The 23,279-nt window shown below is 59.2% G+C and overlaps 2 protein-coding genes and 2 long non-coding RNA genes across 16 annotated transcripts; 3 read left to right on the plus strand and 1 right to left on the minus strand.

The window, feature by feature from the left end:
* Positions 1-2,675: 2,675 nt before the first annotated feature.
* Positions 2,676-5,197, plus strand: ASPDH (aspartate dehydrogenase domain containing). Its single transcript, XM_077844272.1, has 7 exons — positions 2,676-2,857; positions 3,481-3,625; positions 3,867-3,951; positions 4,045-4,194; positions 4,277-4,497; positions 4,569-4,723; positions 5,054-5,197. The coding sequence occupies exons 1-7, from the start codon at positions 2,803-2,805 to the stop codon at positions 5,095-5,097; spliced, it is 855 nt and encodes a 284-aa protein (XP_077700398.1). The 5' UTR covers positions 2,676-2,802; the 3' UTR covers positions 5,098-5,197.
* On the minus strand, positions 5,005-20,168 carry LOC144281349 (uncharacterized). Of its 10 annotated transcripts, none has more exons than XR_013349955.1 (5): positions 19,295-19,832; positions 13,288-13,358; positions 11,178-11,337; positions 10,188-10,339; positions 5,005-9,707 (listed from the first exon to the last, which is right to left on the minus strand). It is a non-coding gene; the product is annotated as an uncharacterized LOC144281349 (long non-coding RNA). The 10 variants fall into 10 exon arrangements; XR_013349942.1 differs by having other exon boundaries at positions 11,178-11,355; positions 19,295-19,831; XR_013349954.1 differs by lacking the exon at positions 19,295-19,832 and adding an exon at positions 14,827-18,548.
* Positions 5,401-9,185, plus strand: JOSD2 (Josephin domain containing 2). 4 transcript variants are annotated; one of them, XM_077844297.1, is made up of 5 exons: positions 5,401-5,725; positions 6,268-6,427; positions 7,750-7,875; positions 8,607-8,801; positions 8,907-9,185. In XM_077844297.1, exons 2-5 carry the CDS (start codon positions 6,282-6,284, stop codon positions 9,004-9,006), a joined length of 567 nt encoding a protein of 188 aa, XP_077700423.1. In that variant the 5' UTR covers positions 5,401-5,725; positions 6,268-6,281; the 3' UTR covers positions 9,007-9,185. The 4 variants fall into 4 exon arrangements, with proteins under 4 accessions (XP_077700423.1, XP_077700412.1, XP_077700401.1 ...); XM_077844286.1 differs by having other exon boundaries at positions 5,405-5,683; positions 6,265-6,427; XM_077844275.1 differs by having other exon boundaries at positions 5,411-5,683.
* Positions 19,967-22,167, plus strand: LOC144281375 (uncharacterized). Its single transcript, XR_013349956.1, has 2 exons — positions 19,967-21,271; positions 21,422-22,167. It is a non-coding gene; the product is annotated as an uncharacterized LOC144281375 (long non-coding RNA).
* Positions 22,168-23,279: the final 1,112 nt, after the last annotated feature.

A 23,279-nucleotide genomic window follows, 5' to 3' on the forward strand; every position in this document is an offset into this window, starting at 1 on the left:
CAGGGAGGGGGATGCCGGATTCAGGAGAAGTGGCTGGAACCCTCCGCTTTTCCTCCTCGCGCTCTCAAACGACCCTTCCCGGCCCTCCGCCTTCCGGGGGAGAGAGGAGCTTTTTGGGGGGTGTCCTTTCCCCTCATCCCCAACAACCCTCCTTTTACGGTTCATTTTTTGCAGTTTGACGCCTGTCCCCCCTCCCGCCCCTCCGCCCTCGAAACTGAAGAGACAGACGCGTGGTCAGAGCCTCCAGACCCCCTGCCCCTCCCCTCCTTCCACCCCTGGCTCTCACCTGCCCCACAGACTCTTTTGATACTGAAGGGAGGTTTGCGTCAACGACTACCTGCTCTGTAATTACTTTAAAAAAAAAACACGGAAAAAGTAAAAAAAAAAATATTTTTTTGGGTCATGAAAGCATGGAGGACAGAGAAAACAGAGTGAATACCGGCCTGGGGCGCAAAGAGGTTGAAGTCAAGTGTCAGGGGCCCCACCCGGAGGGTCAGGGGGGTCAGCACCTCTGGGGGCCCTTAGGTCCCTCACCCTTGACCTCAGAACCCCCGGAGACGGACTCAGGCACCCAGCGCACCCGGATGTACTGGGCCCCTTGGCCCTGTCCCCCCCTCCCCCGCCCACTCATGACCACCCCACCCCCACCCCCACCCCCGGTTCCACGGGCTGGGTGACTCCCAGTTCGTAGTCCAGGAGGTGTGGGCGGGGCGTGCTCCCCCTGGAGCCCGTAGGGGAGGATCCTTGCTGCCTCTTCTAGCTCCGCTACGCTCCAGTCTTCCTTGGGCGCACCCTCCATGTCTCTGTCCAAATTCCCTTTTAATGAAGGACATCGGCCATAGGGGATTAGGGCCCACCCTGCTGCAGCAGGACCTCCTAACTTGCTCATCTGAAAGACCCTGTTTCCCAATAAGATCACATTCACGGGTCCTGGAGGTCAGGACCTCAACACATCTTTTTAAGGGACACGAGTCAATCCACAATGGAGTCAAACCGGAGCGTTGCTGACCCCTCTGCAAACCCACAAGCCCCTGCCGGGAGGAAGGGGTCAGGATGCACGGGGAAGGGCAAGGGCGTGAGGTGCTCCTGGCTGCTGGAGCTGCTGGGCCTGCCGGCTGGGCTGAAGACTGCACTTCCGTCAGACTCGCTCAGAGGCAGAGGGATGGGAGCGGGAGAGGGTGGCGCTGTAACTCAGAGGCACAGGGGCTCCCACAGAGCCCTGGGAGGGACAGGAGCCAGCAGGTGGAGGGAACCCCAGGGGTCGAGGGGACGGCAGGCAGGGCAGCTGCTGGTGGGATGTGCCAGGGCCGCAGTCTTGTGCTGTCTAGCCCCGCACAGCCCGATGGAAGTGGAGGGTGTGCTGGGGATGAGGCGCTGCTCCCGGCAGACGGGGCCCACGGACAGGACTGGGGCCCCATACTCGGCAGGCCTGGGTCATGTGTGCTCTGTGCCCCCTTCTCGACGTGGGACTCCTACTAAAGCACTTTCTTCCCTTAGGCGCCGGCGACTGTTGCCTGCCCCTGCGATGGTCGTCTGGGGTCTCCGGCCCTGTCTGCCTGTGACTGTCTGCTCCCACTTGTCAACCTGGGACTCTTGGAGCCTGGCTCCCTGTCCCTCCCTTTCATGCTCTTTCTCTCCCATCCTCTTTCACTGCGATCCTGGTTGCCATGGCAATACTGCAGCGGGTACCAGGTGGTGGCTGGGGGCAGGGAGCCGCACTGCTGCCGCAGCCTCCGTCGCCATCTCCGATGCCAGGCACCTGCAGGGACTAGTGGCTGGGCCTCATTTGGGGGGACCTCAGGGCCTCCGCAGGCCCCACGGACTTCTCCTTAGTCAGTGGGAGGTGGGGAGAGGGGGCGGACTGTGGGAGGGAGAGCTCAGTATTGGGGGGGTGGCATTGTAGTTGCGAGAGGAGTAGATGAAAGGTGAGAAGTCAGGAGAACAGAGGGGCAACCAGACTGGAGACAGACCCTGGGGTAGGGGGTGCGTGCAGCAACAGAGCTGGGATTAGCTGGACTGGGGACGAGGGGGTGGGTTGCAGCAACAGAGCTGGGATGAGCTGGGCTCCAGCTCTGTTCTGCCTGTGGGGCGCCACCAGGCCAGGCCTCCCGGGGAACGTGGGGTGGGGAGGAGATGCGGGGCCTGGCCCAGCTGGGGACAGAATGGCAGCCGGCCCAGAGAAGGCGGGGCGGGGCTGGAGGGCTGGAGGTCCAGGGAGAGGCCCAGAGACAGCGATGGGAGGGAGCAAAAGAGTCGGGGACAGAACCAAGGGAGGAAAAGATGGAGGAGGAACGTTGACAAGAAACACGGGTGCCTAGGCATGGGGTTGGGGTTTGCGTAGCAGGCCTGAGGGCAGGGACCAGAAACCCAGGAGCAAGGGACAGACTGGGAGCCCTGAGACCCCATCAGCAGCTCTTCTCCCTGGCTCCCAACCCTCTCTACCCCCACCCCAAGCAGGATGCAGTTTCCATGACAACCTGGCTGGCCAGAAAGGGGGGCTGGGGACTGCAGAGGAAATTTTCCACATCAGCAGGAAGGGAGGAGGGTAGAATGCAGGGAAGGAAGGGGCTGGGTACAGTGGAGGCCACGCGGGGCCCTGGACGCCCACCGCCCCAGGATCCTCATCCCCACCCCCACCCAGCCGACCCACACCCTCTCCACTGAGCCACTGTGGGGAAGGGAGGCTCTGGAGAGGATCAAGGGTCAAATGTTCAAAGATCAGCCACTGCCCAGGCCTGGAGGGGAGGGGGGCAGTGAGCAGCTGAGAGCTGGGGCCTGACGCAGGCCACCAGATTCCAGGACATGGCTCTTGACGGGGTCCCGAGGAGGGTAGGGGTGGTGGGCTACGGCCGCCTTGGTGAGTCCCCCACCTCTGGGGCCTCTTCCCCTGGCCTCTTCCTGAAGCCCCCAAAGCTCTTCGCCCACCACACACATACTTACCTCTAGGAAAGGGGGCAGGGGTCTTTATCTGCAACCTGGCTCTGCCCCTGTGTCTGCCTGAGCACTGTCCACTTCCCACCACGGGGCCCCATCCCCCTCTCTGGGTCCCTCTCCCCCCTTTCTGATTCTCTGCCCTCTACCTAAGCTTCTGTGTACCCCCCCCCCCAGCCCTACCCCACCTGGGTCAGTGTACCCTCCCTCAGCTCCAGTATTTCTGAGTCCCTGTCCTCCCCATGGGTCCCTGTCCCCCTCCCTCTGGGTCTCTGCCCCCATCTTTCTGATTAGCCCTCCCCCAGGTCCTTGTCCCCCTCCCCCGGGTCCCTATCCCCTTCCTCCAGGTCCCTGTCCCCTCCCTCTAGGTCTCTGCCCCCATCTTCCTGAGTACTCCTCCCCCAGGCCCTTGTCCCCCTCCCCCAGGTCCCTATCCCTTTCCTCCAGGTCCCTGTCCCCCTCCCTCTGGGTCTCTGCCTCCATCTCTCTGGGTCCCCCTCCTTCTGGGTCCTTGTCCCTCTCTCACTGAATCTTCCTCCCTCCCCCCAGGACAGTCCCTTGTTTCTCACCTGCTGACTCAGGGACCAGAACTGGGCCTAGAACTTGTTTTTGTCTGGAATCGAGACCCAGGACGAATGGCAGGAAGCGTGCCCCCTGCCCTGCAGCTCCAGAACCTCGCTGCTCTCGGGGAGAGGTCAGTGATCTCCCCATGAAAGGCTGGGGCTCCCTGAAGCTCCTGTTCTGGCCTCCCTCAGGTGCTGTGATCCCAGGCACGTCCCTTACCCTCTCTGGGCCAAACGTGAGACAGGACAAACCATCCTGCTTCCCCTCAGAACAGGGTGAAGAGCATCGGGCCTCCAGAGGCTCTGAGGGAGTCTGAGGAGGGGAGTTGCAATGCCTCTCCAAGGCCCTCCCCCATCTCTCCCCTCCCCCAGGCACCCTGACCTTGTGGTGGAAGTGGCCCATCCCAAAATAATCCAGGAATCTGGGGCAAAAATCCTGCGTTACTCCAACCTCCTGGTGAGCCCTGCCCAGCCTGCCTCGGCCCCACCCTACCCTACAGTGGGATCCATCCCCTGACCTCAGCAACCCCCCCACCTCCATCCACCCCAGGTGGGGTCCCCCTCAGCCCTGGCTGACCAGGCCACAGAGCAGCAGCTGCGAGAGGCCTCGCATCGCTGGCACCATGCCGTGTTCGTGGCCCGGGGGGCCCTGTGGGGCACTGAGGACATCACCAGACTGGACGCTGCAGGGGGCCTCCAGGTGAGGACCCGCCGGGATCCCGGGCAAACCAGAGGGGGCCTCCAGAGACCTCCAGCCCCATCACCCTGGCTGTCACTTCCAGAGTCTTCGTGTCACCATGGCCACGCACCCCGATGGCTTCCGGCTCGAGGGACGGCTGGCTGCAGTGCCCAGCACTGGGCCTCGCACAGTGCTCTACGAAGGCCCTGTCCGTGGGCTCTGCCCCTTGGCCCCTCGCAACTCCAACACCATGGCGGCCGCTGCACTGGCCGCCCCCAGCCTGGGTTTTGACCACGTGGTCGGGGTGCTTGTGGCTGATCTCAGGTGAGCTAAGGCGTGTGGGAGGGTCAGGCGGGGGGCCAGGCCAGCCAGGCTCACCACCCTGCTTGCCCCAGCCTCACAGACATGCACGTGGTGGAGGTGGAGCTGAGCGGCCCGCCGGGCCCCTCGGGCCGAAGCTTTGCTGTGCACACCCACAGAGAGAATCCCGCTGAGCCAGGCGCCGTCACGGGCTCGGCCACCGTTACCGCCTTCTGGCGCAGCCTCCTGGGTGCGGCCCCTGCAGCCCCTCTCCCCAGGCCCTGGCTCTGCAATCGGCAGAGCCCAGGTCCCGGCTGGGTCTGGGTCTGCGGGTCTGATATGGTCTCTAGTTGACTGATCTTTATGTCTGTGTCTCCTTCACTTTCTCCTCCCCGGCTTTGACTCTTGAGAGACCCATCCCTGTAGGAACCTCCCTTCTCTGCCTCTCGCTGGGATCCCACCACCCTTCTCCCTGTGTGTCTCCTCCCCCACCCGGGTCGGTCCCTCCCAGCAGGTGTCTGACTCTCCTCATCGCGCGGTCCCAGCCTTTTATTCCCTGTATCTCCCTCCACCCCCGCAGGCTGCTGCCAGCTCCCCTCCAGGCCGGGGATCCATCTCTGCTGAGAAGCCGCCTCCTTCCCTGGTGGACATCTTCGTCTCATTTACGTCCCCATCCCGGGCCTCCCCGCTGTCTCAGTAAACACTGGAAGCTCCTCTCCCTGCATGGTCCGTTGTCTCTGGTCCCTTGGTTCCCTTCTGTGACGTCACGCGGCGACTTCACACTAGGCTTGGTGCCACCATGGAGGATGAGCACCTGCGGGAGTCACACTCCCGGGAGCTCTCGCGAGAGCCTACACACTACATTTCCCAGAATCCTCCGAGCATCAGGGGGCGTGGCCCCTGCACGCAAAGAGGAGGGGCCCTGTAGGGCATATTTCCGGGATTCGCCGCAGCGACCGAATTGCAGTTCTGCGTCCTCCCGGCTACAGTGGACTTCCGAGCCAAGCTCCCCGGAAGTTCCGATCCAAGCCGAAGGGCCTCGCGGGGGCCGCCGGAACCTGTAGTCCGGCACGCGGGGGCCGCTGGGAGCTGTGTGCGTCCGGCCTGGCCAGTCACAGCGCGGTGTTGCCCGCCTCGCGGTCGGAACCCACAGCCGCCGCCCAGGGGGATGCGGGAACCCCTGGTTTCGGGGAGCAGAGAGGCAGGAGGGGTGAGGGGCGTTGCCAGGCAACGGGCGAGCGCCGCGGTTGGGGTATGGGTCGGGGGGAAAGGCTCTGTTCCTTGGTGTCCGGGGAGGGGGTCCTGTTGCCGAGAGACAGGAGCAGGAAACCCTGTTGTTTGTGATAGGGGAGGGGAGTCTTCTGTTGCTAGGCGACTGGAGGAGACCCTGTTACCTAGAAACAGGGGAGAGGATTTCTCTATTGCTAAGAAACCAGAGGAGAGGCTTGTTACCTAGTTGGGGAGGGGGTCGTCTGTTGCTACGGAACCAGAGAAGGACCCCGTTACCTAGGGACAGGGGAGGGGGTTTGCTCGGTGACCACCATCCCTTTCACTTAGGGATGTGGCAGGGGTAGCCCTCTGTTGCTAGGTGAGTAGGAGAGGCCTTTTCCTAGCAACAGGGGAGGGAGGTACCCCGTTGCCAGGAGAAGGCCTGGGGAGCCAGGGTCAGCGGCCCAGTGTCCCCTTGGGCTGCCCTGAGCCCCCACTTCAACGGCAGTGCCCCCCAGACCTGCTGGCAGGTTGGGCCTCCAGATCCCGGGCCCCCAAGTACCTTCTTCCCTCGCCCCCAAGCAGGAGCCGAGGACGGCATGTCCCAGGCCCCAGGAGCACAGCCGAGCCGGCCCTCCGTTTATCACGAACGGCAACGCCTGGAGCTGTGTGCCGTCCACGCCCTTAACAACGTCCTGCAGCAGCAGCTCTTTAGCCAGGAGGCTGCCGATGAGATCTGCAAGAGGTGACCGTCACCCACCCTAACCCCTGGAGAAGCAGGGTTCGGGAGCAGAGCGACCCAACCAGGTCTCACAGCAAGGCAGGGACAGAGCCCCGGGCCTTCCAACACCCACCTGGGGAACCCTGAGCCTGGGACATGGAGATGTTGCTGCCCACACCTGCCCTTCACCATGGCCACGCCACTGCCCCAGCTCAGACCTCACCTTCCCTTATCTGGATCCTCATCCTCACATCCCCTCCAGCCTCCCAGCTTCTGGATTTTCCCCGCCTGTCCACACTATACACAGTGCCAACCCCGCCCTCCTCTGCTCACAGCCCTCACACCGCTCCTCAGCAGCCCTGGGAGAAGTCCCAAGTCCTGCAGCCTAATACCCCAGGCCCTGCATGCTGTGGGTCCCCACCTTCCTCTGCAGTTTCTTAGCTCACTGCACCCCCCAAATCAGTTCTTCCCAGTCCCCAGATGAGCCCTGCTATGATGCCTCTGGCCCTTTGCACAGGCTGTTTTTTTCCTTCTGGCACGGCTTCCTTCTCTTGGCAGCCGGGAATGTTCCTCCTCACCATGCAACATTTCAAACATCGTTCCTCTATTCCCGCTCTGCCTTGTCTCCTCCTCTCTGTCCCCACAGCCTCCGTCCCAAGCCTGGATCCCTCCTCCTTCAGTAACCCACATGAGGCTCCACCCAGAGATGATCCTGTCTTCCTCACTCTTGCTTACAGCCCTCCCATGGACCCTCCAGCATCCTCAGGCAGAGTCCCAGCCCCTCAGACCAATTGTTATAGAATTTATTCATCTCCTCTGCCATTCACAACAGGGGTCCATCAACTCTTGGATGCTGAGGCCATGCTGGAGACCCAGAGATGAGTCCAGTATAGGCCCTGCCCTGAGGGAGGTCAGGCAAACAGATATGCAGGAAAATAATACACAGACTTTCCCTCTCAGGCCCCTGCCCCTCCCCCTCCCCCTGCCCACCAAGGGCCAAGAGAAAGAACAAAGGTGCCACTGTTCAGAGAAGGCAGGACCCAGAGAGACAAATAGTGGCAAGGTGGGCCTCCTGAGCTGGGGGATGGCTGGAGGAGAGGTGGGGAGACCAGATGAGGCTTCAGGTCAGGGAGGACAAGGCCTGCACAGGGAAATGTGGCTATAGGACAGGGCAGAGAGAGTTGGGGACGGTGGGATCAGGCTTGGGGCTGATGAGCCATGGGGTTGAGCATAGGGAAGAGTCCAAAGGCTGGATGATTCAAGGTCCCTGGGACTCTCCTGCTTTGTAGGGAGGGCAAGACCTTTTCAGGGACCCCCAGCTCAAGCTCTGACCATCCCCTGACCAGGTTGGCCCCAGACTCCCGGCTGAATCCCCATCGCAGCCTCCTCGGCACCGGCAACTATGATGTCAACGTGATCATGGCAGCCCTGCAGGGGCTGGGCCTGGCCACCGTGTGGTGGGACAGAAGGAGGTGGGACCCCAAGCACTGCGTCATGTGTGCTGAGCCTGGCACAGTGGGTGCGGTGTGACAATATCGGTGTGAGATAAAGCAGAGGGTGGGTGGATAGGAGGTGAGAAGGAAGGGGTACAATGAGTGGAAGGTTTGCATGGGTGGATGATGGATGGATGGCCAGCCAAAGGGTTGGGAGATGGTACAAAGATGAGTGGGATGACAGGACGGACAATAGGATGAGCCGATGGACGGATAGTGGGTAGGTAGACGGTAATCTGGTAATGAGGTGGATGGTAAATGTGTAATTGGATGTGTTGAGGAGGTGGTGGTTGGCTGACGAAGTGGATGAGTTAATAAAGGATAATTGATAGGCAATGGATAGCTAATAGGTGGTTGGATAGTTGGAGGGATGGATGGACAGATGGACAGGTGGATGGCTAAAGACTGGATGAGGTGTTGGAGGATGGTGGGTAAGTTGTTGAGCTGGTGGCTGGCTGGCTGATCAGTTACATCAGTAGATGAATGATGTTTGGGTGTACGATAGTTGGGTAGTTGAGGGGGGTGGTCACTAGATGGGTGGGAGATTTGGGTGCATGGGTGAATGAAAGGAAATAAAGAGCGAAGAGAGTCCTTGGGCAGGCCTGGGGGCTCCTGCTGTCATGCCAGCCTGGCTCCCACGAGTTCAGTACCCCTGGGCCAGTGGGTGAGCACAGGACACTGACGGCCGTGTCCCCACTCCACCCACACAGGCCCCTGTCCCAGCTGGCCCTGTCCCAGGTACTGGGACTGATCCTGAACCTGCCCTCACCCATGTCCCTGGGGCTGCTGTCCCTGCCACTGCGCCGGCGGCACTGGGTGGCCCTCCGCCAGGTGGATGGCGTCTACTACAACCTGGACTCCAAGCTGCGGGCGCCCGAGGCCCTAGGGGACGAGGATGGTGTCAGGTGAGGGGGAGGCGACTCTGGGGCTGGGGCTTGGCACTGGCTCCCCACTCCCCAGGAGGCAACGCCCAGGCTCCTGGGCCTCAGTCTCCTCATCTCTCTGCCCAGGGCCTTCCTGGCAGCTGCCCTGGCCCAGGGCCTGTGTGAGGTGCTGCTGGTGGTGACCAAGGAGGTGGAAGAGAAGGGCTGCTGGCTGCGGACGGTCTGACCCAGCAGAGGCAAGAAGTGGGCCACCTGTCGTGCAGTCTCTACGCGTCCAGATCTGGCCCCTGCGTGCTGGGAAAGGGCTAGGCCCGCACCTCATGGACCCCGTGGAGGCCCCAGCCCCCTTCCAAACCCCCTGCTCCCTGATGCCACTGCTGCCTCAATAAATCTGCTCATTTGCTACCGGCCTGGCCTGCATCTGCCTGGGGGGCCCTTCCCTCCAGGGGCTCCTGGAGAGGGGTGGGGAGGGGGCCCCCCCGCTAGCCAGCCAGGCATTGACTAGAGCCTGGGAGGTCACATGCTGGCTCTCCTCCAGGTCCGGTGAGTCACCCACCTCTCTGGGCCTCAGTTTCTTCATCAGGGCCACAGGAGAAAATAGCAGGAGTCCCTGCCCTCATGAGCCATTGGCAGGCAGAGACCAGGAGCAAATAGGTGATCCAGGGTGTTTGGTGGGATAAGGGCAGGGGAGAAAGCAAGTTTCTTTCTGGATTCTTGATTCTGCTCCATCAGTTGTCCAAGAGATGGCCACGCCACGACCCCCGGAAGCTGCCACTGTGTTCTGTTAGGAGGGGGAGGGCAACCAAGCTTATTCATCCACTGGCCTTGAAACTGGGAAATGATCCCATGTTATGGGGGGAGGGAGGATGCCATCCGAGGGTCTTGAAAGGCGGAGGAGGAAGCAGGAAAGGAGAGTCCGTAGGAAACCTGGCGAAGGAAGCAAGTCAGAGATGCTATGTGGTGAGCAGCTTAGGGGCCAGACGCCAAGGGGCCAGAGCAGGGACACAGAGGCACCCCTAGGGGCTAAAGTGGGCCAGGAATCAGACTGACACCCTGACTCCAGCCCAGTGAGGCTCATTGGACTTCTCTCCTCCGCAAGTGGAAGCGAATGCATGTGTGCTGTTTTAAGCCATTAATTTCATCAGAGCAGCCACAGGAGCCCGCACAGCACAGGTAGATTCACTTAGGACAGTTGGAGCCACAGTTGAAGCAGGGGAAGTGGGGAGGAAAGGCATTCCAGGCTGAGGGAACAATCAGTGCAAAGGCCCTGGGGAGGCTGCTGTGGCTGGAGTGAGGCTGGTGGGGCAGGGTGGGGGGAGGAGGTGACAAAGGGGGAAGACCAACCCTCAGGGATTTGAGCAGGAGGAGGACAGGCACCCATTTGGTGTCTTCTCTCCACATTCTCACCTGAGCGAGACCCTTCCTGTTCTGTGGCCCCTCCCCAGGGCCATCCATCCCCTTGCTGCAGCTTCCTTGTCCGGTTGGCCATTCACACGGCTCCCCTGGCCCCCACCTCTGGATCTGATCTACACAGCTGAAGCCAGGCACTCGCTCTCAGGCTGGGAGGAAGACACAAAGGGACAGGAAGCCCCAGTTCAAGGGGCTTTAAGAGGGACCTCCAGGGGGCTAGAGGAAGATGGGGGACTGGCTCCAGAAGGCTGAAGGGGGCTCTCCAAAGGGCCAGTGTGGGAAGGAAGGGGGCCATTCCAGAATGGGAAACAACTCTGAATGAGCTCTGGAATCCAAGGGGGGCAACCGCTACTGGTCACTGACCAGGTGACTAGGGATGAGGGTGGGTCCCTGCCAGGCCCCAGGCCACAGGGCCTCCAAGGGGGGGCCTGAGGGCTGGACCTTGTCCAGGACAGCAGGTGGGGGCCACCAGGGCGGTGACAGGTCTGTCCTGGGTTCAGAAATCCCCCTGGAGTGGGGGGAGCAGTGTGGCGACAACCTGGGGCAGGGAGCCCTGGGAGCAGGCCGGATGGGAGAGGATGGAGGCCAGAGCTGGTCCCTGGGGAGAGAGAGGAGGGACACAGTCCAGGCAGCTCTGCTCTGCTGGGCTGTGGAGGCAAAGGCAAGGGGGAATGAGGAGGGCATTCAGGGGTCTGGCCAGGGGATCCTGGGACAGATAAAGAGTGGTTCGGTGAGCTCAGTGGGATGTAAGGGATGTGACAGATCAGATGATATGGCGGGGGTGGGGGTGGCAGGGGGGGCTGGTCAGGGGCTCTGGAGATGGCTTCAGGGGTCTGGAGGAGTGTATGTGAGCCTGGGGAGGGAAGCAGATAGGGCAGGGCCTCTTTTTTCGGGGTGGGCAGAAATGGGGGACCAAGAGACATAGGGAGGCCATGGGTGGGGAGAGGTAGGTGGGCCCCTGTTTGGGGCCTGGGTCCCTGACTCCACCTCAGGTTGGGTTCCTTCGGGACAGCAAATATCTCGCAAGGACACAAGCTAAACTCTGACACTAGAAAGAAGGTGGGGTGCAGATAGAGCAGGTGCTCGTGCTCGTGGAGCCAGCTGTGACGCTGAGATGTGGACTTGGCCAGTTCTGGTTCCAAGACTTCTGGAGGTCAAAGGGGAACTTGTAAAGCACAAAGTCAAAGAGCATATTAGCAACTGTTGGGGTCCCAGAACACCCCAACTTTGGGGGCAGCCCCCACATCTGCCATGCCTGGTCTCTGCCTCTCCCACACCTGGGTCTCTGACTCCCTGTCTCTCCCTTTGTGTCCCTCTCTTGGTCTCTCTCAGACTCTGCCTCCTGGGTCCCCTATCTTCCCCCCACCCCCACCCCCACCCCCACCGCCTACCCTCTGTGCCTGCCAGTGTCCCCTGGTCCCAGACAGCCTGGCGGGACTCCCTGAGTGTTTCTATTCTCGGGCCTGAGTGACTTCCCCAGGTGCCTTCCCAGCCAAGGCCTAATATGGTCCGAGCAAGGAGCCGGAGCTGCAGCTCGGGGTGGGACCTGGAGAGGGGGAGGGGGCGGGGCGGGGTCCGGGCCCCCTCCCCTCCTGCTCTCACCTCTCCAGCGCTCCCCCTCCTGCGCTCTGCACAGGGCTTGCCGTCCCCCCTCCCCCTGCAGAATGCACGACCCCCCCTCACTAGCCCCACCTGCTGGGGGGGAGCCCCTGCTCCCGGGTACCAGGCAGGACCCAGGCTGGTCCCAGAGCTCCGCGGGGGGTGGGGGTGAGGGGCTCCCCAGGGTCCCAGGCCGCCCGTTGGGGGCGTGTCCCGCCAACCCGCAGGGGCGAGGCTGCAGTCACGCGACAGGTGCAGGGTGGGGTGACAGCTGTCCCCGCGCACCCCAGTGCTGACAGCTGAGGCCCGATTTAGCTCTCGGAGCCGGGGGCTGACCAGATAAGGTGTGTGTAGGGGGGTGGTCCCGCCCCCAGGCGCCCGTTAAATTGTCCACGCGGGCCTGGGGAGCGGCCGCCGCCGACGCCAGGTGAGAGGGACCGGGCTCCTTCCTCGACTTCCCCGCCGTCTGCCCAGCGGCTCGGCCCATTCTCTCTCTCTCTCTCTCTCCTTCTCCCTGTCTCTTACTCTCCGTCCCCGTCTCTCCCCGCCTGCCCCCTTCTCTCCGTGTCTCTCTCTCCCCTGCCTCACCCCGTCCTTCCCTGTCTCCCTCTCGCTCCGTATCCCTCCGCCTCCCCGTTTCTACATCTCTGCCTGCCGCCCTAGCCTCCCCCTGCTCGCTCCTCTTCCTTCCGTCTCTCTCCCTTTCCATCTCTCTCCAGCCCTCTTACTCCCACCCCTGTCTCTCTCCTCTCCCGCCTCTCCGTCCCTCCCCCCTACTTCTCCTGGCCTCAGTCTCTCCCTCTTTCTGTGTCTTGCCTCCCGCCTCCCCGCCCCCCGTCCCTCTGTCTGTCTCCCGTCCGCCTGGTTCCCCCCGTGCCAACCCCACCCCAGCTTTCGACGGAGGCCGCCAGGCCGTCCGCGGTGGTTTCTGCTCAATAAAGCTGTTCTGTCCTCACTCTCTCGCTCCCCTCGGCTCCTCCTTTCTCTCCTCACCCCTCCGCCTCAGATCCCGGCAGGTCAGGCCCGGGTCCTCCCTCCCAGAGCCTGAGCGACAGACCGAGACCGGGCCGGGGGTGGGGGGAGCTCCAGAGCGGGTGAAACAGAGACCCGAATGGGGGCTTCGAACCGCGGGGGGAGGGAGGGCGGCGGGACCCGGAGACGCAGAGGGACGCGCACCGGAGAGTGGGGGGCGCAGAGACCGACAGCGACTCAGAGCCCCCCCAAGACACAGCAGCTCCCCCCGTCCCCCATGCCGCCCCCCCCTCCCGTCCCCAGGCCGCGCCAGGCCCAGGACAAAGCGCCCTTGTCCCCGATTCCAGCTCGGGGCGGGCAGCTGGAGGGTGGGCTGGGCCCCAGGGGCGGGGCAGCCACCAGGAGGCCTGGCCTCGGCCTCCACCCTCAGACTCCCCCCCACCTCCTCCTCCTTCTGACCTCCCAGCCTGCTTTCTGCTTTGCCAGGTAAGGGGACCAGCATTTATGAAGCACCTGCTGTACGCACCCGAAATGCCTCCCTGGCTCCTCTGGCGCCCTCGGTTCGCCCTCTGTTCTTCCTGGGCTCTGGCCCCCATTCTGAGGAGGAAACGGGACCTTTTTTTTTTTTTTTTTTTTTTTAAGTTCCCAGTGTTTGTTTCCTCTGGGCCTGTGCTCGAGCTCTCTTGTCCCTTGCACCCTGATCCCTTGCACTTCATTACTGTCTGGTCTCCTGGGCCAAGAATGCACATTTGTGGAGCACCTACTGTGTCTTCGGAAATTTACAAACCCTGTCTCCTCTCTTACTACACCTCTTTCTCCCCCAATTCCTTTCTTCCCCCTCTCCTGATGGCCTCCCCTTTCTTTCTGCTCCCTCCTAGGGGAGGGAATGAACACATATTGAGCACCTACTGTATGCCAGGTAGTTTACACATCTTCTCTCCCTTCCTCACACCCTCTTCCTCTCCTGTTTCTTCTCTGTTCCCTCCTTGTGGTTCTGGGCTCTATGCTCTTTTCCAAGGCAAAGAAAACACATTTACTGAGCACCCATGGTAGGCTAAAGCAATCGCCTGTGCTTTCTCTCCTCTCAACCTATTTCACTGACCTGTGAGCTCTGCTACCCTCTGCTGCTTTTTGCTGTCTGCCAGGGAAAGAATTGGGCATTTATTGAGCACCTATTGTATGCCAGACAATCTCCTTATGCTCCTCTCCCCCTCAATTTTCCCTATTTCTTCATTTCTGCTCCATCTGTTCTTTCTTGGGGAAGAGAACAAGCACCTATGGAGCACCAACTGTATGCCAGGCAATCAACATCCCATTTTATCTCCTCTTGCCTCTCTCCCTGTCCCCCTCTTGCTCTGCCAGCTTCTCCCTTCCCTATGTTCTCTAGGCCCTCTTTTGGGTGAGAAAACAAGCATTTACCAAGCACCTGCTGTGTATCCCACGATTTGCCTGCACCGCCTCCTCCCTGTGTCTCCTCTCCGTTGCCAATTCTTCTCGAGGTCACCTCCTCCCTTCTGCTCCACCAGCCTCTGGCTTTCTCTGCCCTCAACCTCCTCAGCCAACCTTCCTTTCCCTTCGCCTGTACCTGCACCTTCCTTTCCATCTTGTTCTCTCTCCCCCTCTAGGAAGCCAATGTGCATTTATTGAGCGCTTCCTGTGTACTCACAGCCTAACCTACACACTCTCTCTCTTCTTCATTTCTTCACCTGGGCTTCTCTGCCCTGTCTGCTCTCTGCCCTGTCTGCTCTCTCCTGGGGGAGGAAATAGGCATATATTAAGCACCTACTCTGTGCTGCTCCTTCATATCCACTGCCTGTCATTGCTCGTCTCACAGGCTCTGTTCTTCCTTCTCTCCTCCTCTCTGCTTCCTTCCCTCCTCCAGGCTGCTTTTTCTGTGCTCACCAGCAGGAAGGGGAATGGCCATTAAGTGCCTACTGTGTGCCCACTGCTTTACATGTATTGTCTCCTTCCCTCGCAACTTCTGTTCATTGTCTCTGCTGGAACTTCACCTCCCCACCTTTCTTGTTTCTCCTGGGAAAAGAACGCATACTTAATAAGCACCTACTATATGCCCAGCAATTTCCACCAATGACTCTTTCTCTCTCTCTCTCTCATTCTCCTCAGGCTGTCTTTCCTCCCATTTTTCCTCTGTGGTGGTTTCTTCACCTTTCTGACTTGTCTCCTCTCTCCTGAAAATAGGAGTGGGCATTTATTGAGCACCTACTGTGTGCTTGCCCTTTATAAGCACAACCTCCCTTCCTCACAATCTCCTTCCCCCTTTCCCTTCCTCTCTGCTGCCTCCTCTTCCTTCCTGCTCTCAGTGCTCTCCATTAGGAAAGGGAAGGGGCACTAATAGAGCACCAACTGTATGCTAGGTAATTTACACACACTGACACCTCTCATTAAAACCTTCTGTCCTGCCCTCCCTCTTCCACTCCACTGGCTTCTCCCTCTATTTCTTCCTTCTCATAGTGGAAGCTCTGAATTTTCTAGGCAGAGGGGATTTAGGGGTACTCTAGGAGTCTCAGTCACCATCACCAGAGAAGCAGCAGATCATCTTCCCCCCCACAGAGATGGTGACAACAGATTTGGGCTCCCATTTGATTTCTTCATCAGAAAAAAAAAATGTGGATAATAGTCACTCTGTGGTATAGAGGAGGGACAAAGGAACTGAATTAAGAACAAGAGAGAAAGTAATATAGAAAGTACTAGAACAGAAGATGGGAGGCATTGATTCTTCTGGCCATTAAACCGTGAGTTACTATCTCTCCCGGCCCTGCCTCAGGGCACCCTGCACATGGAGCAGCAGATAAGGAAACTGAAAGTCAGAAGGGGAAGGTAACTGGCCTGCTGTCCCCCTCCATCTCTCCCTTTCCCTTGCTCTGTCACCCCACCCCCATTCTCTTGCGTCTTCTCTTTTCTTATCTCTCTCTGACTCTCTTTCTGATTCTGACTCTCTCTCAGACTCTGTCTCTTTCTCTGACTCTCTCTCACTCAGATTCTCAGACTCTCAGACTCTCTCTCTCGTACTCTGTCTCTCTCTCAGACTCTCTCTGCCTCCCTCTGACTCTCTCTCTCTGTCTCTCAGACTCCTCTCTGACTCTCTCTCCCTCTCAAACTGTCTCTCTCTCAGAGTCTCTCAGACTCTTTCTCTCTTTCAGACTCTCTCTCAGATTCTGTCTCTCTCAGACTCTCTCTCAGATTCTGACTCTGTCTCTGTCTCTTTCTCAAACTATCTCTCTCTCTGAGACTCTCTTAGACTCTCTCAGACTCCTCTCTGACTCTCTCAAACTGTCTCTCTCAGACTCTCTCTCTCTGTCTCTCTCTCAGACTGGACTATCTCTCTCTCTCTCTCTCTCTTAGACTCTCTCTCTCTGACTCTGTCTCTCTCTCTCTTTCTCTTAGACTCTCTCAGACTCCTCTCTGACTCTCTCTCAAACTGTCTCTCTCTCAGAGTCTTTCAGACTCTCTCTTTCAGACTCTCTCTGTCTCTCTCTCAGATTCTCTGTCTCTCTCCAACTCTCTCTCTCTCTCTCAGACTCTGACTTTCTCTGTTTCTGTCTCTCTCTCGGACTGGACTATCTGTCTCTCTCTCTCTCTCAGACTCTCTCTCAGACTCTCTCTGACCCTGTCTCTCTCTTTCTCTTAGACTCTCTCAGACTCCTCTCTGACTCTCTCTCAAACTGTCTCTCTCTCTCTCTCAGAGTCTCTCAGACTCTCTCTTTCAGACTCTCTCTGTCTCTCTCTCAGATTCTGTCTCTCTCAGACTCTCTCTTCTCTCAGATTCTGACTCTGTCTCTGTCTCTCTCTCAGATTATCTCTCTCCCTCTGAGACTCTCTCTCTCTCTTAGACTCTCTCATACTCCTCTCTGACTCTCTCTCTCAAACTGTCTCTCTCTCTCAGAGTCTCTCAGACTCTTTCTTTTAGACTCTCTCTCTGTCTCTCTCTCAGATTCTCTGTCTCTCTCAGACTCTCTCTCAGACTCTGACTCTGTCTCTGTCTCTCTCTCTCTCGGACTATCTGTCTCTCTCTCTCTCTGAGGCTCTCTCAGACTCCTTCTCTCTGACTCTCTCTCAAACTCTCTCTCTTTCTCAGACTCTCTCAAAGTCTCTCTCTTTTAGACTCTCTGACTCTGTCTCGGATTCTCTGTCTCTGTCTCTCTCAGACTCTCTTTCAGACACTCTCAGACCCTCTCTCAGATTCTCGCAGACTGTCTCTCTCTTTCTTTCTCTCAGACCCTCTGACTTTCTCTCTCTCTTTTTGACTCTCTTTCCGTCTCAGACTCTTTCTCTCTGTCTCTCAGACTCTCTTTCTCTCTCAGACTTTCTGTCTTTCTCTCTCAGACTCTCTCCCCCTCAGAATCTCTCTCTCTGACTCTCTCTCTGAATCTCTCTCTCTCTCAGACTCTTTCTGAATCTCTCTTAGGTTCTCAGACTCTGACTCTCAGATTCTCTCTGTCTCTCTCAGACTGTCTCTCAGACTGTCTCTCTCAGAGATCTCTGACTCTCTGACACTATCTCTCTCTGACTCAGAATCTTTCAGACTTTATCTTAGATTCTCTCTGTGTCTCTCTCAGAGATCTCTGACTCTCTCTCAGACTCTCTCGCTGACTCTCTGACTCTGTCTCTCGGACTCTCTGTCTCTCACTCAGACTCTCTCTCTCAGATTCTCACTCAGACTCTCTCAGGCTCTCTCTCTCTGATTTTCTCTCTGAATTTCTGACTCTCTCAGACTCTCTCTGAATTCTCTCTTAGACTCTGACTCTCTCAAATTCTCTCTCTCTCTCTCAGACTCTCTCTCTGACTCTGACTTAGTCTCTCTCAGAGATCTCTCTCCAACATTCTCTGACTCGGATTCTGTCTCTCAGACTCTGACTCTCTTTGTCTCTCTCAAAGATCTCTCTCTCTCTCTCTCTCAGACTGTCTCTCACTCTCTCTGACTGTGTCTCTGACTCTGTCTTTCAGACTCTTTCTCAGACTCTGACCCTCTCTCTGTCTCTCTCAGAGATCTATGACTCTCTCTGTCTCTCTCTGACTCTGTCTCTCTGACTCTCCCTCTGTCTTTCTCAGACTCTTTCTCTCAGACTCTCTGACTCCCTCTTAGACTCTCAGACTGTCTCAGACTCTCTCTCTGTCGCTCTCAGACTCTCTCTTTCAGACTGTCTCGCTCTCTCTGACTCTCTCAGATTCTTTCAGACTCACTTTCTCAGACTCAGACTCTCTTTCTGAATTCCTGTCTCTCTCTCAGACTCTGTCTCTTTCTCTCCCTCTGTCGCTGTCTCTCAGGCAGTCTATGAATGTCTCTCAGAGATCTCTGACTCAGACTCTGTCTCTCTCTCTGACTCTAACCTTCTCTCTGTCTCTCCCAGAGATCTGACTCTCTCTGACTCTGATTCTCTCAGACTCTGTCTCTGTCTCTCTCAGACTCTCTCTCTGTCTCAGAGATCTCTCTCTGACTCTCAGATTCTCTCTCTGATTCTCTCTCTGACTCTGACTCTCTCTGTCACACGTTCTCTCTCACTCTCAGACTCTGTCTCTCAGAGATCTCTCTCTCAGGCTCTCTCCAATTCTGTCTCTCTGAGATCTGACTCTCTCAGACTCTCCCTCTCTGACTCTCAGACTCTCTCCCTCTCTCTGACTCTGATCCCCTATGTCTCACTCATCTTTTTTCTTTCTCACCGTTCCTCTGTCCCCCTCCTCCCCCCTTCTCTCTGCCTCGTCTGTGACACACTTTCCTCCTCACACTAGTTTCTAGTTTCTTTTGCTCACACCTTCTTGATTGTGTCCTCCTCCTCTCCCCTTCCTCCTTCCCTTCCCCCTCCTCCTCTTCCCCCTTCGCTCCTCTCGCTCCTGACCTGCGTCTCTGCCCGCACACCCTCACGCGGGTTTTCTTTACTCCTGTCATCGTGTTCCTCCGAGTTCCTCGTTAGTTCCCACACACTCCCCCATCTCTCCGGAAACGTCGCGCTTGCCCTTCTGCATCTCTGTCCGCCCACCCCCAGCCAGTCTGGCTCCCTGTCCCTGTCTGGGAGCTCGTCTCCTTTCCTCAGGACTCGAGTCCACCCCACGCCCGCTGTCCCGCTGCCCCCTCGTCTACCCGCCGCGTGGCCCCGGAGGTGAGGACGGGTCTTGTCCCGGGCGCGTCCGGGTCCCACCGCAGCGCCGCAGCCGCGCGGCCTCCGCACCCCGTCCCCGGCTGCCTCTCCGCCTCTCCTCTGCCTCGGCTCCCGGCCTCCGCCTCCCTGATGCCTGCGCCTCACGCCGGCCCGCTGCTCTCCTGGTTGTTCCCTGCGCTCCCCGCTTCCCGCTCTCTCTCCCTCTCGACCCTCACACAAACACCGGCTCCCCCCACGCCCCCACCCCGTCTCTCCCCTCCACACTCTCCCTGGGCTCTTCCTGTGCCTTCTTTCGTTCGCTCTTTCCCTCCTCCCTGCTCCTCCGTCTTCTCCCCGCCGGGGGCCTTCCCGCCGCGGCGCCTCTACCCCGCTCCACGCCCCGTCTCTCCCCCTCCCATTTCCCCGAGGCTTCCTCACCGTCTCCGGTCTCTCGGTCTCTCTTCCTCCCACACCTGCCCCCTGCCCCCCGCGGTCAGCACCCCTGCGGACACCCCCGCCCCGGCCGCCTCCAACGGCGGGGAGGCCCCTCTGGCACCAACGGGGCGGGAGGGGCGGCCCGCGAGCTAGTGATACGCGTCTCCTGCCTCCGCACAGTGGCCCCGTGATTGATGTTTCCACGCGACTCCCGTCACGTCCCGCCAGCGCCCGGGACCAGCGGCCTGCAGGTCCCCGCAGCTCCTCGCGCACCGGGACGGGGTGCACGGGCGTCACCTCCCGGGAGGCTGCAAACCCTCCCTTTCCTCTCGTCGGGCTCTAGCGCCGTCGTTCCTTTGGTCCCCTACGTCTCCCGGCTCCTTCGGCGCGCCGCGGGCTCCGCGCCGCTTCCCCGGGGTGGCGGCTGACGCGGGAGCCGTGTCTCCGCGGCCGGGCGTCACCCGCCCTTCGCTCTACCCTCGCTCTCGGGCTCCCCCGTCTCGTCGCGTCTCCCCGGACTCCCTCCCGGGCGGGCCGGGCCCGGGCCTCGGGGCGTGCGCGCGCCTGTGCCGTACCTGTCCGCGCGCGCGCCCGTGCCTGGCTGTGTGCGCGTGCGTGCCGTGGCCGCGGCGGGCCCCCTCTTCCCGCCCGCGTTCTCCTCCTCGACCCCCCGTATCCCCCTCCTGCTCCTGTCGCGCTCCCGCCGCCCCTACACCCGCTGTGACACAGTCACCCCTCACTCCACACCTCACTCTTCTCAGCCTGGTCCTCGCGCGGCGCGCTCTCTCTCCAACCTTTTTTCCGCCACTTCTCTCACCTCCGCTCCCCGCCCCTCCCTCACCCCTCCTTTCTCAGCCTCTCGCCGCCTCTGCCCTGGTCTTCCCCGCCGGCCCGCTCTCCACACTCCAGTCTGCCTTAAAAAAAATTTTTTAAAAGATTTTATTTATTTATCCTTAGACACACAGAGAGAAGCAGAGACACAGGAAGAGGGAGAAGCAGGCTCCATGCAGGGAGCCCGATGTGGGACCCGATCCCGGGTCTCTAGGGTCACACCCCAGGCCGCAGGCGGGGCCAAACCGCTGCGCCACCGGGGCTGCCCTCCGGTCTGCCTTTCTATCCTTTCCTGTTTCCCGTCTGCTTCTTTCCCCTTGCTCGGCCTGCTCCCCTGCCCGGCCCCGCTTGGCCTCGGCCTCGGCCCCCTGGCTGCCAGCCAGCTCTCCGCTCCTTCCTGCCCCTCGCCCCTCGGCCTTACTCCGTGGCTCTCTCGTGGGTCTCAGCTGCTCCCAACTGCTCCCTGCCGCTCCGCACCCCCCCCTTCTCGTCTCCCTCCTCCCTGCCCATCCTCTCTGCTCTGCCTTCCATTTCCAACTCTATCCCTCGGTCCCTCTCCCTCCTTCTCCTGCCCCCAGCCTCGCTCTCGGGTGCCAGGGTCTCCTTTCTTCTTCCCTTACGCCTCCTTCTCCCAGGACCTCCCCCCAGCCTGTCTTCTCTCTCATCTCCTGCCTCCTTGCTCCCCTCTCCTGCTGGCTTCCTTGCCTTCTCTCCTGTCTTCTCTTTCCAGTATCTCTCCGTTCCTTTTCCCCCTCTGAGTCTGTCACCTATGCTCCCTCTCCTCTCAGATCTTTCCCCTCCACTGGCCTCCTTTCCTCTGACCCGAGCCTCCCAGTCTCCTGTCAGCGAGGCTTCTGCATGCTCCACGTGAGCTCTGAGGTCCTTTCCCTTGACCGACCATCCCTCTCCCTCCCTGAGGTTCTGAGCTGACATCCTCCTAGGGATAGGTGCCGGGTGTGTGGCAAGAGCAGGGCTCCCACGCCAGGAGCCCCTGGTGGTGGAAGGGCCTTGGTGACACCCATTTTCTCTCTTTTCTGTCCTGGATGCTGGCCACTGCCCGGAGGAATGAGGCCTGCCACCCAGCCCAGGAAGGAGGACGTGAGGAACTGGCCCTGAGACGGGGTGTGAGTTGCCTAAAGAGATTTGCGTGTAAGTGGCAGGACAGACTGGCTGGGCCAGGAATTGGCTCCCTCTCCACTCTGCTGATCCCCAGACTCCTGTCTGAGCTTGGTGAGAAGGGGGCTGCCTCCTTTCTGCCCGGTTCTTCTCCCCAACCCACCACCATCTTTTCTTCCTCAGGCAGCTGCATGGAGCACTGGCATGGAGCACAAGACTTCCCGACTCCCCGTTCACAGATGAGAAAATCGACACCCGTGTTCTGGAGGACTGGCATCTACTGGGACAAAGGCTTCATGGAAACCCCGACCTTCCCAGGGGCCAAGAGCACCCCCACCCCGACCCCCCTGCAAGGCACTTCTTTTCAGCAAGAGGGCCATGTGGGCCTGACCTCCCCCAGAACACCCAGGAGAGTATCCTATGGGCCTGAGAGGCATTCTTGGGCGAGGTGGAATCGTTCATCACCACCAGCTGATGGAAGACGGGACTGTATCCCAGCTGTATTAGCTGCTGGGAATAGTCTCAAGCAAAATTCTGTAAAAGGGAACATTTTACTCCTAGTCAGTATGTAAACATCATAGCCCGCAAGTTCCTTGGTATGTCAACCTAAACCTCCAGATGTCGTGTTTTCAACTCATCCCTTGGGTGGATTCTCTCCTGCACTGCCATGGAAATGTATATGTGACTACTATGGCAAACAAAGGAGAGTGGGATTTGGTTTACAGTTTGCTTGGGAGCCTGTTTCTAGGAACTGGGCCAGATCAAGTTTTCCTTTGCAATGACGCCATCATGCCTTGCTGAACGGAAGGTGGGTGCAGGCAAAGGTGACTGACTGCTGGCTAGAGGCCCCAGGGATTGGACCCTGATCCTCACCATGAAGTCTCTCTCTGATGGGTTAAATAAAGGAGCCTATGGAACTCTTTCCAAAAGCCACTTGCGGGATCCCTGGGTGGCGCAGCGGTTTGGCGCCTGCCTTTGGCCCAGGGCGCGATCCTGGAGACCCGGGATCGAATCCCACGTCGGGCTCCCGGTGCATGGAGCCTGCTTCTCCCTCTGCCTGTGTCTCTGCCTCTCTCTCTCTCTCTGTGACTATCATGAATAAATAAATAAAATCTTTAAAAAAAAAAAAAAAAAACAAAAGCCACTTGCTACAATGCAAATCTGGGATAGGAGAGTCTTAAAATATTAAAATCAGCCTTATATATTTTTAAAAATTGCCTGTCCAAGTACACCTAAATAACAATATGGAACACTGGGCTGGGAAAGGGGTTTTCCTAAATGCCAGGGAGCTGGTAACATTTCACCGGGCAAAGGGCATCAAAAAGTGAGGATGGAGACTGGGGAGGGAGGCAGTCCTTTCACTGAGCATTTACTTTGCAGGTGCTCTTTCATCTTAGATAGACCAAGAGTCAGGAGGCCAGGGTGAGGGTGTAGGAGGAGAGAATGGGCACTAAGTTCCATGGAGACAGAGAGGGAGGGATATGGGGGTGTAGAAGGTGCCTGTAGCCTGGCTTGGTGGTATCTGAGGGACTCATTCATTAAGGCTGGGGGGTGCCCGACAATGAAACTGAAATGGAGGAATAGGTCAGAAACTAACACACCTCAAGGGCCAGGCTAAGGAGCTGGGGTTTTGTCCTGAGGGCACTGGGGAGCCATGGCAGGGCTAGGAGTAGGGGCAGCCCTAGTGCCAGAAGTCCCCTCCATGAGGCCAGGAAGGAGACTGGGCTGATGTTCCGAGTCGGGGAGGGGGAGGCTAGGGCTGGGGCCATGGGGACAAGAAAAGGGGTGAGGCAGGAAGGAACAGCAGAGTAAGGCACAGCAGTGCTCTGATCTGGGAGGCCATGTAGGTGGTAGCACCGCTTACTAGGGTAAGGACTCCTGGAGGAGCTCTGACTGGTGGTGGACAGGTGGCACCAATTCTCCCAGAGTCACACCCTAGAGAAGGTAGCCACGGGTCGGGAGACCGGGAGGGGAGTCTGGGCTGGAGATGGCTTTGGGGGTGATCAGCAAGAGCGGCTCCAGGGAAGATGGGAGGTGGCCG

This window comes from Canis aureus, chromosome 1 (assembly GCF_053574225.1).
Source record: "Canis aureus isolate CA01 chromosome 1, VMU_Caureus_v.1.0, whole genome shotgun sequence".
Taxonomy (NCBI): Eukaryota; Metazoa; Chordata; class Mammalia; order Carnivora; family Canidae; genus Canis; species Canis aureus.

Bases quoted from the DNA above. Each gene is read 5' to 3' on its own strand.
- JOSD2 (XM_077844297.1), top strand. From the start codon at position 6,282: ATGTCCCAGGCCCCAGGAGCACAGCCGAGCCGGCCCTCCGTTTATCAC. The intron at 7,876-8,606 runs GTGGGACCCCAA...CCACCCACACAG, and splicing joins GTGTGGTGGGACAGAAGGAG to GCCCCTGTCCCAGCTGGCCC. The intron at 8,802-8,906 runs GTGAGGGGGAGG...CTCTCTGCCCAG, and splicing joins GGGGACGAGGATGGTGTCAG to GGCCTTCCTGGCAGCTGCCC.
- ASPDH (XM_077844272.1), top strand. From the start codon at position 2,803: ATGGCTCTTGACGGGGTCCCGAGGAGGGTAGGGGTGGTGGGCTACGGC. The intron at 4,195-4,276 runs GTGAGGACCCGC...TGTCACTTCCAG, and splicing joins ACGCTGCAGGGGGCCTCCAG to AGTCTTCGTGTCACCATGGC. The intron at 4,498-4,568 runs GTGAGCTAAGGC...TGCTTGCCCCAG, and splicing joins GTGCTTGTGGCTGATCTCAG to CCTCACAGACATGCACGTGG.